The sequence below is a fragment of the Excalfactoria chinensis genome, chromosome 2 (assembly GCF_039878825.1).
Source record: "Excalfactoria chinensis isolate bCotChi1 chromosome 2, bCotChi1.hap2, whole genome shotgun sequence".
Classification (NCBI taxonomy): domain Eukaryota; kingdom Metazoa; phylum Chordata; class Aves; order Galliformes; family Phasianidae; genus Excalfactoria; species Excalfactoria chinensis.
The window spans coordinates 77,954,816-77,973,360 of record NC_092826.1 but is presented as its reverse complement, the minus strand read 5'-3'; the positions used below and the strand labels follow the sequence as shown (position 1 = coordinate 77,973,360).

The window sequence follows — 18,545 nt, the reverse complement described above, 5'->3', positions numbered from 1 at the left end:
TTCGATGGAATTCAGTAAACAGTATTTTATTCATCACAAAGTACTCTCTTTAACCAGCGTATACGATGACAAGGTTATAAAAATGCAGGCTCAAGTTTCAGATTTTTATGTTGTCTCTCTTTCCTCTTTTTTTCTTTCTCTTTTTTGTAAATATCCACATTTCCCTGATCTGCTCATTGGCAACGTTGTCACGTGGATTTAGATACAAACACAAGCTCGCTCCAAACTACTTCAAACTCATACCAAATCAATACAGATTATTTTCACGCTTTAATCCTAGTATGATCTTTCTCCTTGCATCAATACGTTCCCTGATTCTACTTGTTAGCCAAACACTGCAGCACTGTATTATTGCATTGCATGTCAGCCAGGAAGTATGCTATAGCCCAATAAAGCAGCTTACCCAGGCAGTGAAGTGCACAAGGTAGCTAAGTGGTGCCAAAGTATAAAAAGGCTGCTTGTTTCTTGTTTCCCTCAAACAGAACCAAAATATAAAATCAATTTATTTTTTCTAAATTGGGAAAATGATCTGTCACGTGAAGCCCTTGCAGAATCTAATTCAGAGGCAAACAAAACAGAAAATACGGGGGCTTCTCCAAAAGTAATGCTTCCTAATTCATGATGTAAGCCCACAACATCAGAGGAAGATGGTGGTGGTATGGCAGAAGAGGTGGAACCTTCCCACCAACATTCCATTACCGTTTGTTGCCATGTGACAGAGGGCAACAGAAGGACAGTCCAACAGAGCAGCATCTGACATGGAAGTGCATATGAAGCAAAGGTGTGTCATGAATTCTTCCATGCAGAAAAAATAGCACCCACTGTCATTCATCAACACCTGCTGAATGCTGATGAAGACTAAACAGTGGATGTGAGCACAGCGAGGTGGTAGGCAGTGCTTTTCGGCAGTGGTGACAGCAATGTGAAAGATGGCCATGCAGATTTTTATGAGCGCAGCATGCAGGTGAAAATGCAGAGCTAAGAGTGGTGACTGTGTTGAAAGACTGCATTTTTTAGCTGAGAATTTCCTCTATCAAATGGTGTTACTCTGCTCTTCGTATCTGACAGAATCATAGAATGGCTTGGGTTGGAAGGGATCTCAAGGATCATCAAGTTCCAATCCCCTCACCACATGTAGGGTCACCAACCTCCACATTTAACAAAAGACCAGACCGCCCAGGGCCCCATCCAACCTGGCCTTGAATACCTCCAGGGATGAAGCATCCATAATCTCTCTGGGCAGCCTATTCCAGCACCTCACCACTCTCATAGTAAAGAACGTCTCCCTGACATCCAACCTAAATCTGCCCTCGTTCAACTTAAAGCCATTTCTCCTTGTCTCAATATAATCATACAATGGCTTCAGTTGAAAACAAGGCAGAAGAAGCATCTTGTACAAAAATCTCTTGTATTTTCCATGTAAATAAATAGGAGGCAGTATTTTCAGAGCAATCCACATACTTCTGATTACTGAATCAGAGTAATTGCTTACAAAAAATTTACCAGAGGAAGTTCCCTTTCTCATATGATGAAATATATTCAGCATAGCAGTTCTTCCCACAAGCATTATATTAGGGTAAAAGGAAAAAGAGGGTAAGCAAATATTTCCAGGTAAGCGCTGCAGACATCATTACACAGTTGACTTGTTCTCCTTTTAGAAGCATGGAATTATCGTGTCCTCTCAAAAATATCTCTTAACTCTATGTTTCTTTCTTTCAAGAATTCTGTAAAGTGCCCAACCTTTCAATATACATGCCCCAGTGCTTTGAAAAATTTGAATGCTCTCACTGTCATTAAAAAGCAGGTGTGAAAATCTGATCAGTGTGATTGAGCTCTTATTCACTTACTGGTAATAGCCTTCTACTTAATAACAATAGAATGAGACTTAAGAGTCAGAGCCAATAAGCATCAAGTGTCTTAAGGACAGCGGCTATAATATTCTCTGTTGTAAAAGGCAAAAACACTCAAAAAGAACTTACTGTATCATGTGGCTGCATAAGCATTTCTTTCCGGATAGGTTACAGAATATTAAGAGGTATTTGCCTTAATCCACTTAAAGTAAGGGATAATGAGAAGAAAAAGATGAATGTGAAGGTGTTGTGGATAGAAGGGGAGGTGGCAGTTTCATAGAGAAATACTGTTGTTAGAGGAGCCTGGTTCAAACACTGTCAAGGAACAGAAACTGGATTCTTGAGGGAAGCACACTTGGAAAACAAACTTTTACTTTAACCTGGATTTCTTTGAAGCAGCAGCAAGCTGAATAAAATGACACTCCATGAAACGACAAAAGCCTACTCTTGTACGTAAAAAAAACCCAACCATGGGTACACAGAAGCCTGGATAAATTAGCAGATGTTCATGAAACCTTTCAGTTGAAACAAAAGCATACTACAGGAAAGCTCACACAAATGCTATACAAAATGTACATCTGATCTAAAAATTTAATTCTGGCAAGCGATGTTAAATCCTGCATCTCAAAAGTGTTTTCGTGATAATAGTACAGATGTGAAAAAAGTGAAATCCAAAGTCATGAGACTGCAATGGAGATGCCATTCTCTGTGATCACAGTAATTCTACAGTAATTCCAACTCGCACGATACTGTGATACTGTGATACTGTAAGTGTATACAATAGCTGTGAAAGAAAACGACAGTCGCTTAGAAATCTTACTTGCCAAATGTATAAAATAATTAAAGAAAGACTCGTGAATTCTGAAAAGTAATGCTGAATAGCTTGTTAGTATACCTCCAAGCCTTATAATTTTTAGAGTTCTTATTCAGTGTAACCTCGGCTTCATAATTTTATAAATAATTTAAATTTGCATAGCCTACTGCAATAATGTTTCAGATTTTCCTATAAGGGATTGTTTCATAAAGTGGTTGGATAGGGAAATTTTGCCCTAAATTCTTCTGAGAGCCAAAGATGTCAAAAGATGTTGAGGCAAAACCACGCTAAATACTATGGCAAGATGGAAAAATAATTCATAAAAAAGCTACAGTTAAAAAACAATTTAGAAACTCCAAATTATGCCATCTCCACTTCAAGAATAAAGATTAAATAAACAGCTATCCAAGCTGATGCTAGTTTCCTAATGTTTTCCCTTCTTATTTTAGAGGAAAAACATGCTTTAAAATGTGTTAAATCTAAGATTTTTTTGTCTTCACTTCAAAGACTTCAGTATTAAATATTAGACCACTTAAGTTTGAGCAAGCCTTCATGTACATTATCACTCTTGACAATAGATACAACCTAATTCTTTTCAAGTTTTATTCTGATTTATCTGCAAATTTTACTGAACACACTAATTATGTCATCAGATTTTCATGTACAGGCAACCATATGCACACATCATTCACATACTCACACACATACATAACTTTGGAAAGAGTGAATTAGCATTCCCTGATGACTCTGTGGGTTCCTCCTTGAGTGTTGATGCCTGGTTATCACTGTCTACAAATGTGAAGGTAAAACCAGATGATGTTACCCCACCAAACCCATAAGGAACCTGTAAAACCAAAGTGACAGTAGATGCATCACTTGCTAGTAGACCTAAGTTGTGCAATAACTGCTGCACACTAATGAACTCATACTCCGAATTGCATAATCTCATGATTTCAAAACAAAGAGCTTATTTTTATAAGTACAATTTATGATCATGATATCATTAGGAGACACAAGTAAAAACTTAATAATGACCTGTTATTTGTTGGTTAGTTTTCTGACCCTATTTTGTTCAGTAGGTCCTGGATTCACCAGCATGACAAAAACTACTGCCAGTATTTTGGTATCACCAGCACAAACAATTACACAACTAAGTAGCAAAGGCAGCATTTCCCTAAGGCTGTTATTAGATGAAATGAAGCTTTAAAGTTCATAGCCTGAGTTACTGTTACACCAGTCTTGTTTTAAATGTTTTTGTTAATTGTTACATGGTTTGTGGGGACTAAAAATATCTCGTCACTAATTTTGTAAAGACTGAACAAATTGTAATAGTATGCAGTACAAATTCAAGTGAAACTCAAAAATATTTAAAGAAAAATCTATATTATTTGTTTTAGATGCTCACTTGTTAGCAGAATCATTCACAGTAGCATCTTCACTTGAAGTTAAACTGGGAAAGATTTAAGACTTGAGACTATGAGAATGTTAAAACTGTTTGCTGGAAAACAGAAGCTTGGAGCGTGCTGTAAATAGAGAGCATGAGCTAGGGCTGTGTCCTGGTTTCAGCCCAAACTGTGTTAATAGCACACTGATGTTTGGTTGCTGCTGACTGATGGGATCACAGCCTGGGTTAAACCACAGGCTGTGATGCTAGACCATGCCAAGCTGAAGGAAAAGTGACTTTCACATGTAGGAACACCAGCAATTCGATAAGGACGCAACAACTATAAGGGAGACCCATGGAACCACCTTCTACCCAAGATGCATGACAAGTATTTGATTTTCACCAAGTCTAAGAGACTTTAGTTTGTAGCTTCTTTTGAAATTCATTACAGATGTATTTAGGATTGAATGGTATTGACTGATTGATAGTGGAGCAGGTTTAGGAGGAAAACAGCTGAAGAGATTAAAGTAATTTAGATTAAGTAATAAAACCTGATCTTCCTTGGGCTGAGGTGATTCACGCTACTACCTAGAAAATGCAGTGTGACTGAAAAGTTTTATAGCCTAGGACACAAAGCTGCACACCTTCATGCTATTCAGAAAAGGAGAATTACACTACTTAGTTTTACACCTCAGAGAGGTTGTTGCTCTTCAGTAGCCTGACTCTTGGGCACATGAGCATCTACATGATGTACCTTTACAACCATATTATTTGTTTGGGCAGCAATGTCTTTTCATAGTTCAGCAGCCCAAATAGGTTTACCCCTTAGTTGCCAGTTGCTTTGTTCCCACTGCTGTAATCATCCGCATAAGGCATTTGCCACCTCCAGCAACATCTAAGGTTTTACCCATGATATCTCAATGACTACTCCAATGGAGCATGACAACAGATAACACTCCCAGCACTAGTCTAGCCTCTTCTCCAATCAAACATCAGAAGGCTTCTGTTACCTCCTATGTTTCCAGCAACACACCTAATCAAAATCAATTTAAAAACTTGAGAAAAGGAAGTGACATTCCTGCTGCAATACATGTCAGAATTAGCGATTACTGGCCTGATTTCCGATGACAAATGTATGCAATAATTTACATCTAATGTATACCACTGTAGACAGCAGAGGAGAGGAGCATTCGCAAACTCAAGTGCCTAGTATGGTCACTACATTGGCTTTGCTCAAGATTCCATGTCATTTCAGTATAAATGCTAAAAATGAATTACACCACTAGTACCATTCCTAATCAACAAAGCATTTAGATCCAGAAATGATTTTCAATTTACTCTCTTTTCAAGGATTACACAGAATTTGCAAAGTCTATCACTGGTCACCAAAGAGCAGAGCTCAGTGCTGCCCATCTGCTCCTTCTTGCAGGACCTCCCTTCAGGAAGTTAGTTATAGAGAGCAATAAGGCCTCCTCTGAGCCTCCTCTTCTCCAGGCTGAACAATCCCAGCCCCTTCAGCCTCTCCTCATATGGCCTGTGCTCCAGACCCCTCACCAGCTTTGTTGCCCTTCTCTGAACACGTTCCAGGGCCTCGATGTCTTTCTTGCAGTGAGGGGCCCAAACCGGATACAGTACTCGAGATGCGGCCTGACCAGAGCTGAGTACAGGGGGGGCAGTCAACTCTCTGCTCCTGCTGGCAACACTGTTTCTGATGCAAGCCAGGATTCGTTATTACTGAAGCGAGGTGAGATGCTACAACAGGCTGCCCAGAGAAGCTGTGTCATCCCTTGAAGTGCTGAAAGACATGCTGGATGGAGTCCTGGGCAACCTGATGTAGTGGAAGGCAACTCTACCCGTGACATGTTTGGAACTTGATAAGCTTTAAGATCCTTTCCAATCTAAGCCATTCCATGATTCTATGTATAACAGGCGGTATATAACCAGTCCTTGGGACAAGCTAAAATATGCTCAAAAAATACCTGACTAACCAGACTCACACCAATCAGCAGCCTGCCCTGCTACTGCGATTTTCAATTATTTCCAAGTGACACAGGTTAGTTTAGAAACAGAAGTATTTTGCAGCCCCAAAAGTACACAATGCATTATATGGTCTGAAATCAAACTAACTAAACATTTAAGGAATCCGTGTGGATTTGCTCTGTATTTCCAAGCACAGTTTTCCAGGAACTTTTAGTAAGCCCCGGCACAATCAAAGGATAAAAAAGCAGGTATGTAAAACCATGTCTGACCAAGGCTCTGACCCCAACCTGCTCGCTGCCCTCAGATAATGTAGCTTACCCTCCTATGATACCACCATAAAAACCCTCTAAATGACGAATGCTATCAGACATGACATCTGACTACACCGCAGTTCTCACTTACACGCTCATTTTGTATTTGTTTTTAATGAATCCTGAAGGTTTTACAGAGGAATAACCAGATGAACTTTCCTTCTGAAGCATTTTTGCCTAATAACTTCAACAAAGGGAAAGAAAAAAGGAGAAACAACCTCGTATTTCATATAGTTTCAAAAATCTCGCTACATATTTGTGCACTAGTGCAGCCACTAAAGATGAGGTACATGCTCTGGCCCTTCCATTTCCCACTGCCGCCTTCCGGATCTTCCTTAATCCATAACCCAGAGGTCAGAGTTTGTATTTCATAACATGAAGGAAAGGCTTCAAACACTCAGTTTAAGAAACTAACGCTGACATCAGATAATATAACATGAGAAATATTAAGAATTACATTGCAAGGTTTTCTAGATTTAGTAGTTTCAGTATTTTGTAAATTGGGTGGGTGAAGTTAAATCAATCATGGGAAACAGCAAAAAGTGTAATCTACTTTCTTCCCGACGCAGAATAAGCCACAAGGGAACACATGATTTAATGACAAGAAGATGCATCTGATAAGATAATAATTTGCTCAAGGAGAGATTTGGGTTGCAAATGCAGCTGTTCCAAGAAGCTAAACCCACAGGCAAGAAATTACTTAGTCTTTGTGAGTGCTATATTCAGAACTATTTAGATAAACTGGTGATAGACCCCAGAAAAGTACATCAGATAAGGAAGCACAGAACCAAGGGTACTCCAATACTGAAAAGGAAAAAAAAAACCACACAACAAAATAAGAAATCCGAAAGATTTCCACAAACTATTGTTTCTAAAACTGAATCAAAAAAAGATTTCAATAATTAGACTGCTCAACACAGGATCTTCTTTTCATGGTGACTTACTTGAGAAAAATGTATTAATATAACACAATCCAGTTTATATACATGAGTGTTTAGTTTCCACGTGGGACAAGTTCCATGGCACTGACCTGGACTACTACATGGATGTCCAAGGGCAAGCGCATGCAGAAACGTTCACAGCTTTCAGTTCCCATATCAGAAGTCTGGCACTGCATTTAGAACCTAAGCTCACAGAGGGAAGCCCACTCATCTTTTGGCATGATTACATTGCCTTCACATATGAATTTTTACCAGAATTCAAGACTAAGAAGATTTACTAGCAACACAAAAATCAGAAAGACTCACAAAAATCTGCATATTATGACGTGCTCAGATCTGTAGTATCTAAAAAGACAGTACTATGTTCGACATCAGAAGAATTAACTGAATTCACTTACTTTGTACGGTCATCACTTTTTCAAAGGAAAACACACATACCTAGCTAAAATAGCAGAGAGCTACTACCCAGCAGTCTTCTCTTATTATGAACAATATTACTGCAAATCCATGTGTACACGTAGACTCTAATGCCCATATTTATCCCCACTGAAGTCTGACTGAGTGTGTTGATAAGGGAACACCTGCATGGATCACTTAGCAGGATCAGTCTCACAGCAGGGAGAAAAAGCTAGTAAGAATGCATGTCTTCAGGACACTGCATGCTTTCTCTGTTGAAACATGCAAACTAAAAAGCATGAAATGATCTTGGCTGATGTGCAGCACACAACTGCCTGAATAACTGCTTTTACATTGGCCATGGTATACCTTGCCATCAAGTTTTCAATATGCTAGGCAGACGTTCCCTGATAATACTAGCCAGCCTGCATTCTTCTCCCCGAGCAAGGAATCAGAAAGACGCAAGCAGCACTCCGCTGACTTCTGCTATTCAAATGTGTTTGTGGATTGGAAACTTTTAAACTAAATTAAAGATTAATAAATCTGCACTGAAAATTTCACATTTGCATTTTTCACCGGCCTAAACCTACAAAAGAAGAGGACCAGCAAAAGTCCTTCATATTTTCAGTGGTGCTAGGTTGCCTAAGCCCCTCTTGCACAGAACATTTCTAAGGACACCAGCAATTAGTTTCCTCAATGAAAAAAAATGAGAAACGGAAATCTGACAGATGTTGGCCACATCTCTTTATAGGAGATGCAGAAGAGCAGCTGTTACTGCAGGGATTGTAGGGATTTCTTGTGAAAGTCGGTAGCAGATGTCACCATCTGCTACTGCCCTCTCTGTTAAACAGAGGTGAAAAGGAGACTGAAAGCTTGTTAAAAAGAGGAAAAAAAAACAACAGGTAACAACAAAATAATTTCAAGACACCCACGTACATTTACAACAAGCGGTAGAACCTTGCCCCACTCCCTCCTAGCAAAACTGCAATCCAGTTGCACAATAAAAGCAAAGAACACTCCCCATTCTCTTCACATCAAGATTTCTTTTCATTTTAATCTTGCTACATGTACTTTGACAACCTTCAGCCTGCAATCTAACACCTAGCCATTTCCCTCCTGGCTGAAAGAGATCATAGAAATGAGCAGTTGTATCCTTTCCCTCTGGCTATACAGCAAGGGTCTGATGACAACTGCTTTACCAGAGCTGGTATCAGACAAACAAAAATTTCCTACACAATGATCTACACAGTTATGTCATGCGTGGAGGCAAAGTATTTAGTACTCACAGAAAAAAGGAAAAAAAAAAAAAATCACAGCAAAAAGAAAACAAAACTTCTGTTGCATTGTGTCAGGAAACATGCTGTACATGTTTGTACATCTTGGCAGATAACGATCAGATGAGGCAAGCAATGAAGCGGTTAACCAAATCGGAGAGCTATCTCAGACATCCAAAGGCACATCTTGTAAACCTGAGAAAACTATACACAGAGCTGAGGAGCAAAGAAAGTAAGGGCTTGTCTGGGAAGAAACAAATGACACTGTCAACAAGTAGTTAGCTTTCTTACTCATTAAAATGGTATCAGTGAGATCCACAGCCCAACAAAAGAACAGGAATCTTTCCAATGGTGTAAAGAAGACTTGGATTATGCCCCAGCTTTCCAGAAAACTAGACTTGCTAATTGCCTCACTCTTTCACTGTCGAAATCGTCATCTCACTGAACTGAAATGCCTTTTCGATATTGCTATGGGGCAGACATTTCCACGCTGGTAATACTGGAAGCCACATTCAACCACCAACAGAAACTTGCTGATCACAAGCTTCCCCATTTGGTATTCCACAATGTTATTAAAAAAAAAGAAGAACAAAAAACCCCAACCCTACAATACTATGTGTCCAGCGTTTTGTTCAAGATCACCCACTGGAGCCTGGAAGGACACAACTTTGGAATTAGCCCTTTGAAACGTGTAAAAAAATCCACTCTGTTATGGCAGCTGCACAAGATTACTGTGGAGAAATCATTCAGATTTATCCTAACGTACACCTCCCTGCTTCATCTGGGAAGACTTTTTAGGCTTTGTCTTGTATGGTTTTGGAAACATATGCCATCTTATAGCTTACTAGCAGTGTAAAGAGCATTTTGCTTTTCAGATAATGTCATTTTAAGACAATAAATAAGGCTCAGAAATGGAAAAGGCCATTCTCCTCTGGCATTGCCATAAATCAGGAATCACTCGAGCCATACCTGGAATAAGAGTGATAAAAGTAAGAGAGAAACCAGCTTTAGGAAGGTTTATTGCTGTTACTTGTCTTTTCCCTGGTACAGGGGAATTAAGCTTACCTTACATTACCAGGCCATCACTTGAAATACTATGCTTAGCCAGTATAAATCAACATGGACCAGTTCACTTCAACACAATCATGCTGACTTGTGTGTGCTGAAGAACATGTACTGGTCAAAAAGTGACTATTTGTTATTATACTTACTGCCTCTCATTTCCTAAAGAAAAGAAAAATAAAAAGGAAAATACTACACAGCCACTTGTTCTACTTTATATGAGATTTTAGATAATGTTCTCTGTTGTTAGATATGCACGCATCTTTTGAGCAGGGACATATTGGTGCATTCTGATAATGCTATCCTACTGTTGCCCAGATTTAAATCAAAGGTGCAGATAGAGGGTTCAAGCAACCTGGAACTTATTGGTGCTTATTTTGTATTTCTTCCCTATAAAGTCACTTTGGCTGTCCCTATGTGAAAGATCAGCCCACACAGTGAGCTTAAGTGTTCAAAATTGCAGCGCAGTGTCACATCTTAAGAACTACTCCTGTTACTGTATTTTTCTTTCAGAGTAGAAGAGCAAGATAAAAGTAAAAAAAAATAAATAATAATAATAATAAAAATCAAACAAGCTTCTCACAGCCAGCACTTTTCCCAAGGATTCCTAATTTCAAGAGATGAGAAACCTCATGTTTTAGACTGAAGCACTCTCTACCCTCACGAAATCTCTGTAGACATAATGTTAACTACTAGAGTTCATTTCCAAAATAAAATTGGGAAGACTAAAGAAAAGAATCAATATTCTGAAATATCCTGTTGTTTGTTTGACTTTTCCTCATACCATCTCAAGGAGAAAATGGCTTCAACAAAAATGGCGTGAAATACGAGAACAAAATATACGTCGCTCCGAATGTAATGCCTCTCATTCATTTCCATGGAAACTACAACAGATACAAAGAGCTCAACAGCACTATTTGGTAGAGCAAATCCTCAGCTACAAAAAACTATTTTTCAACATAGCCACCACCACTAGCTTTACATTTTCACCATATTACCATCTCTGTATAGGAACTATCTATCTCAATTACATCCCCTTTGCCTCACAGAGCATGTTCATAGACTTCAAAACCAAAAGTGGTGAAAGCCAATAAAGAAACAACCTCAAAACTCTTTCACTTCTATTTTCTTCTCTGTAAAATTTTCAGACGTTCTCACATAAAAACACTAAGCAAATGACACTGGGCTGTGTTTACTGTCACTTTCATTGCCTGTGCTTCTGCTAAGGCTAACGGAGTCAATCAAAACTACTTCTAAGACAAGATTCATGTTTATGGCAGAAGGGGCTTAAATTTTACTAGAGTCACATACGCACAACTAGAAAAACAGCCTGGGACTTCAAAGCACAGACTTCGCTCTCCACAGGGACATTAAATGTGTTGAAATGAGACTTCTCACTGGAAGCTCTGTTTCACCAGTATCAAAGCTGGAATGAATGTCAGAGGGATCAAAATAGCAACAAGCAATGAAATTTTTATATTTCACAACGGCACAAGCCTGAAGAGAAAAAAACAGCAGAAATCATAAATGTGTTCCTGTAACTTCCAATTCATTCTGTCGTTGTTTATTATTACTAGAAATTATAATATCATAGAGCTGCTCAAGTTGGAAAAGACCTTAGAGGTCCTCAAGTCCAATCACAACATGACCATCCTACCCTAACTCTAACAACCCTCCACCAAGTCATGACCCTGAGCACCACATCCAAATGGTTTTTAAACACATTCAGGGATAGTGACTCAACCATTTCCCTGGAAGAGCCTATTCCAGTGCTTAACAGCCATTTCTGTAAAGAAGTTTTTTCTTATATCCAAGCTAAACCTCCCTGGCACAACTTGAGGCCATTTCCCCTTGTCCTGTCACCAGTGAGAAGAGACCAACCTGGCTCTCATTGCAATCACCTTTCAGGCACTGAAGAGAGCAATAAGGTCACCCCTCAGCCTCCTCTTCCCCAGACTAAGCAGCCCTATTTCCTTCAGTATCATGCCAGAGTAGTATGTGTAATTGCATTTTCCTTCGTCTTGGTCAGATGGTTTTAATTTCAACATTATAACGCAAAGTAGTTTGCACATCAATTTATATAGTGCACCAAGACTATATTGTAGTGAAATACTTAAAAGAAAGCAAAGTATTAGGGCTTCTAAGTGAAACAAGTTAGTGAATTCGATTTTCTTTTAATTTTGAACTTATAGTGTCAACTGTTCTGGCATGAATCACTACACCAATTTCTGCCACCAAGGATTTGATGCATCATGTCCTGGAAACACTGCCTACTCAGTGTACTGTAAGGCTTTACAGCTGTGACTCTCAAAGAAATCCCTATTTGAATCATATTGACACTGACTTTTTTTTCCTCTTTTTTTTTTTTTTTTTTTTTTTTTAAACAGTTGCAATTATGGTTTATTTTATATTTGTAAGTATGAGTAAAATGATTATATTTTGTACAAGGCTATAATTTACATAATTGCATTCCTGTAAAATTTGAATTTATATTTCATTTAGAAACAGACCACAATAAAAGGCTTCTGCACTGAGAATCCAGTTCTGTGTGTCAATTTAAAGTTTAATTTCAGAGTGCTTTCTATGTCACAGTATTTTAAGGGCAGAGGAAAGCTGTCACTGTATAAGAGACTTTTAATCAACTCTGGACTTTTGCTTAAACTACCACTATTAATTGTTCCTAAAGTAGTGCAAAAGGAAAAAGGATGATTAAGTGGAACTTAAACTGCGTTGCTATTAAGGATTAAACAGACAAGCATTTTAAAGCCATACTTTGAAAGCCATCACGTCAGAAGGCATGGGTCATAATCCACAAGTTTCCAAAATATACCAGGCTGTAATCATTAGTCTTATGAAATTCAGAGGGTCTATTATTTCTGCTTCTTAAATTGACATTTATATGCAAATGAAAATCTTGAGTACAAGTCACACTTGAAATTGCATCTGTTATGCAGTTGCTCACCTGAACAATTTTAAAACCTGCTTTTTAATATATCATTTTAACGTTATAGCCTTCACTTACTATCAGAAAGGGAAAAAAATGCAGAGATGCTATGAGATTTTTGCAGTCTCTTGAGATCACTGATACACAAAATCAGATACACCAGACTCCCTTTAGAGTTGGAAGGTTACAAAATGGAATATGATGCTTGAGAGTGAAGACTGCCATACTGCAGACTGCCACAAGAGCTACATTAAACACAGTGCACAGACTACCTCAAGTCAAACAACCCAACCTCAGCATTTTGGAAATTGAAATAAAACTTCTGGATGCGTTGTATCATCTTTCCTACCAGATATGCACAAACTTAGGAACAGTTTTATATGGAATTTCTAACCTCTCCTGGGGCTTTCATGATTGAAGAGAATGCCATTCACAGCAAAGAGATTGTAGGCCTCTCTGAAGTTCACCACAATCCAGTAGGCATATAGTTTTGCTGCACCTACAAAAATAATTGAAGATGTAACACATTATCTCTCCACTTGTGCACTGCTCAGACACATACACATACATCTCTCTCACAGGCAGGATGATGGCCACATTTCAACAATTCAATTAGAATTCAGTTCATTCCCTAGATGTGTCACATTTCATAGGGAAAAAATATCCAGGCCAATAAACAGCAGCTGAACAGGAAAATACTCCTTTTCTGCACAACCCCAGGATCCGCCAGGAAGGGTTACAGCACTCTCACTTGTTTTCTTACGCACACTCAAGCATAGCACTTTTTCTTTTACAATACAATTAACGCAGCCAGAGCGTGTGAAATATGCCACTGTGGTGACCTCTGCTAATAAAAAAAAAAAAAAAAAAGACTTTAAGAGGAATAAAAGCAAAAATCCGGTGCCTTAACACTCAAATTGATTTGAAACTTTATCACCAAAGTCTTCCATGCACATTGCTTAAATAAGTGTTTCAAATTTAATGCGAGGTCATGAAGGAAGAAACGAGCTCTTGGGAGTTTTTCATTTGGGCAACAAAATGTATGAAACCTTATCACTCCAGTGCTATCTCACAATTCTTTGTGAAGGAAGAGCCAACCTTCCCCCTCCTCTCTGGAAGAGCTCTCTAATTCTGATCTGAACGAACACAGTCCTGAGAAGTGAGATGGTAATTTCCAACCCCCGGGCAATGGCAACAAATACTTTTAATACAGTAATTCATAAAGGTATGCCTCTCAACATGTCTAGTCACTTTTACTCCATCGTCATTCTAATCTCACACCCGAATGACTTCAGCCCTGAGACATGAGAAGGGAGAACAGACATACAGACACTACTGACACACACGCATCAGCAAGCCTTACCATAAGGCGATCTTGGGTAAAAAGGGGTGGTCTCCTTCTGCGGGATTTCTTGTACTTTTCCAAAAAGTTCACTGGTGGAGGCTTGGTAGAACTTCACAGAATTGATAAGGCCACAAGTCTTAATAGCATCTAGGAGCCGTAAAGTGCCAACTCCATCAACATCAGCAGTATACTCTGCTAGGTCAAAAGAAATCTTGGGAGAGAAAGAAACAAGAAAAAACAGCAGTTTGACTGAAGAGAATCAGAACATGCAGTAATCATGTACGTACGTATAACCAAGCAAAGTAAAACACCACTTGTCACAAATCATCTAGACACTTCTGTACAGAGTTGATGCTCAGTTTACAAAAGTACTCTCAAAGGATTTCTAAGAATAAACAAGTAGATCCACAAATAGCAGAATCAAAAGACTGGTGCTCACTGATCTCTCTCTCTGGATTACTTTCCCACGTGAAGTAAGGGGTAAGCCTACATTATCAGGCTCTCTCTCATCTCCACAGCTGACAATTTTCACAATATTCGCTTGGGCTTAGTATCTTTGACACACTCGAGTTAGTTAAAAATGGCCTAAGTATATTTTTTAAATTATGTAAGATAACATGACACAAGCATAAATATTTATTTTAGAAATAAGCAACCTTAAAACCTTAACTCAAAGTTAAGCAATTTCAACACACTGTAAACTGAAGAGAAGACTGGAAATATCTGTTTTCAGATGAGATTCCCAGTCTCATCTGGCTAAGGAGTATCAGGTGCGACTTTTGCACAGAGGCCAGGGGGATGATGAAGTGGGAGAACTAAAGGGAGAGGTATCCAGATGAAAGCTGACTTCTCCCTTAGCTAACACATCCTTCAAAAGTTGGTAATAGGTTTGTGGGCACAGCTCTCCTTTCTCTTCGGGCCTCTGTAGTTCTGCTACTTTCATGATGACCCTGACTGCAGCATAAGCCACAAGACAGTGCTTCCCTTCACATCATCTCTCCAGCCCAGCATTTTGCTTCTACACACTGTTTTCTTTTTTTTTTAAACAAACAAACAAACAAATCCTAGCAAACTGAAACAACATTCCCTGTTTATACCACCAACCTAAAATAATAATAATAATAATAATAATAAAAAGAGAATGGACCATTAGAGTGATCTCCACCATCACTACGAGCAAAGGAAAAATTACTCTGCCTAAGTGCTCCTCTTGCTGATGACTGCCTTTTAGGAACAAGCTCTATAGCAATAGCAATGTTACAGCTTCTTTATATGACTCTGTGCAGAGGTTAAAAACTACTGTCACTCCTTCTTTGTCAGGTTAGTTGTGAGTGGAGCAGAAGCTAAATGACCCTCACCAATGAGCTGAGCTAGCCCAGAGAATGTAATGGGAAACAACATTTGCCAGGCATGTTTTCAGCCCCTCTGCAGATTCAGACAGACAGCCAAGTATTCACCTCTCCTGTTAAGCTGCTTTCTCTGTTTTTAGAGGTTTGGGGCTTATTTATAGAGTAGATGAAATCAAAATATATTAATTTTTTAATATGCACTTACAGCTATTTTAATACAAGGATGAAGTAATGTAAATTGTATTGGCGTACTCCAAAATAAAGATGCTCTCACACAGTTTTGACCTGAAACAGCTAATGGTACAAATTATAACAAATCTAACCTTTCTTTAAAACCGAATGAAAAAAGAAACCCAGTTCTTCACATGTTAACCTGGTATAGCCCAGCTGAAACTGAGCGCTGCTCTACTAAGAAGTGCTGAGCTTCCCATTTTTTAATATTCATTTGCTACCAAGATAACGGACACTTAAAGCCTCTCTGCTTCACCGTTAGAGTAACTCTTGAGAACAGATCTTAATGAATAAGTGATATTGTCAAAAATCATAGTATCATAAAATTCTTAGATTTGATAGGGACCTCTGAAGGCCATCTAGTCCAGCTCCCCTGCAATGAACGGGGACAACACAACCTGATCAGGTTGCCCAGAGCCTTATCTTGCCTCATCTTGAAAATGCTCTAATGAACATAAATTAACATATTCACCATATGGCTAGAGATGTTCCCAACCCTCTAAAAGAAAAGGCAAAACACTGATTTTGTTAGAATCAAGAATTTAACCATATTAACATATTCTTCTTAACAAATAACCTGATGAAGCAACTCTCCAAAAATGCAAACTTTGCCTGCATATTCCACCTACATGAGTAAATGCTGCATGTGGATGTCAAGCAGTCTTAAATGAGAAATCCCAGACTATAAAACCCCTTCACTAAAGTGAACAAAGAGCCTGCAGTAGCACTACTAGGGGCTGCTCTTGCTGGCTGCTCAGAGACCAGTTTCACAAGACATGCCTTTCCCTATTGCCTGAAGAATGACCTCAATGTTCACCTAGAAAAATCACTCCCTCGGGTGTGAGGTAATTCTCTCTACATGTTGGCCTGGTCTGAGTGTTCTCGAACAGAAACCGACAGCTTTGTGTGGGTTTGGTGTTTTTGTAATGTCGACTATTGTTCACCGGGGACGGGACTCAGACCACTAAACTCACTTTGTTTTGGAGCGCAGGTTGGACTAAAATGGCATTGGAGAAAATGAAAAATGGCTTTACTCACTAAAAACTCTCAACTCCAAAAACACAGGGCTGTTAAAACATTTTGTGCAGTGTCACTTCACACTGGAATTGCATTCTAATTCAACGTTAAGACCGTAAAAAAGTTCTATAAAACTAGTTACAAATGAAGCAGGACAGTGTAACAAAAGCGCTAAGCTATCCTTACCACATTCTTTCTTCTTCTGAACATGCTACTTTCTGCAAAGCCCATAGGAAGACTGAAGAAAATAACAATAATGAAGGGATCTCATTAGGAGGGACATGTGAAAGAGATGTGGCTTTGCTTGTACAACATACAAAAGGTCAGGGCTTGTATAAAAGAAACCAACTATCTCATCGGATGCTGTAAACACTACTCAGAAATAATCTTTGCTTGTGCGCTCAGCTCAGTGAGATTACCTGAGAGAGTACAAACCTCATGGTGGCCTGTAAGGGCAGGTGCATAAATGTTATGATCAGCCCATAGCTGCTGAAAAGTTAAATATTTCCCCAGTGGAAAAAATAGCGTAAATAATTCTGACAGACTAGAGTTTTCAAAGAGTCTGAATTAGGGAGCTGATCTCCCTATACACCACTGAAGACAGCAGAAAGTCAGAGCAGAAAGCTCAAGGAGTTGCTCTTCATTGTGCTTCAGAATAATTACATATACATTAGTTTTTAACTTAGCTAAGAGAGATGCTCCATCCTAGCTTCAAAAATCCCAAACAGCTTTCGTCACCTGCATAACGGAAGCAGTGTACTCAGCAACTTCTCCGAAGGCAACAGCAAGAGTTGTTGTAATGACTGGAGTAGCAAAAAGAAGTGCCTTTGCCTGGACAGAACCTAAAAACTGAAAGTTTTCTCATTTAAGAGTTTGAAGGGCATAAGTCCAATATTTCTTTGTCTTCTTTGGACAGATTTTGTGTCAAAGGGAAAGCAACATACCAAGAAAACTGAAATTGTCTGCTTGGAACGTTTGAGTGAATTTGGAACTCCCTTCCCACACTGCTTTTGGAACTGTCATAGCCAACCTCTGGACACGCTGTGAATCTATACACCGAAGACGCGTCTCCTTATTCCATTCAATAAAGAGTGATAACATTATCATTAAAAGTGGATTGAACAAAATGGAGATACTAAAATTCTTGGTTAAAAGTATTTCAGTTACAAGTTTTCAGGCTCTGAATACCTGGCAGCATTGGCTCAAAGAATATTAAAAAGGAATCGGGGCTTTTATATGCTGTCTTCAGCTTGTATGGATTTCACTGCTAGACTAATCTCTCTAATTGTGGAACAATTCAAATACATTCTTAGGCAAGCATAAGTTCCCACAGCAAGGCTTACTCATAGGATAATAAAACTTTCTTGAGAAAAGCATAGAGTCATTACTTACAACATTCCTGGAAACACAGGACACAATAGGAATACACTTAATACTACACTGCGTCTCTTCAATAACACAGCTCCAAGAACGACAGTGAGTTTTGTGAATCAGTCCCTATATTTTGAATTTAAACTCTTTTTCTCCCCCACTTCTTTCTTCATAATTGTCAGATTTAATCACTATATGAGATCCAAATTTAATAAAGCAATGTTTTAAATATGATGTTTCCCAACTGATCGTTCAAAACCAAGCTTAGCAAGGTCT

General features: G+C 38.8%; 1 protein-coding gene across 2 annotated transcripts in view; it reads right to left on the bottom strand.

Moving 5' to 3' along the window:
- Positions 1 to 18,545, bottom strand: part of GMDS (GDP-mannose 4,6-dehydratase) — a 392,147-nt gene that overhangs the window by 240,954 nt on the left and 132,648 nt on the right. For both annotated transcript variants that reach the window (XM_072328598.1, XM_072328599.1), the window contains exons 5-6: positions 14,320 to 14,512; positions 13,351 to 13,455 (exon numbers count right to left, since the gene is read on the bottom strand). In XM_072328598.1, coding sequence (XP_072184699.1) covers positions 13,351 to 13,455; positions 14,320 to 14,512 — 298 coding nt within the window. The remainder of the gene's footprint in view (positions 1 to 13,350; positions 13,456 to 14,319; positions 14,513 to 18,545) is intronic.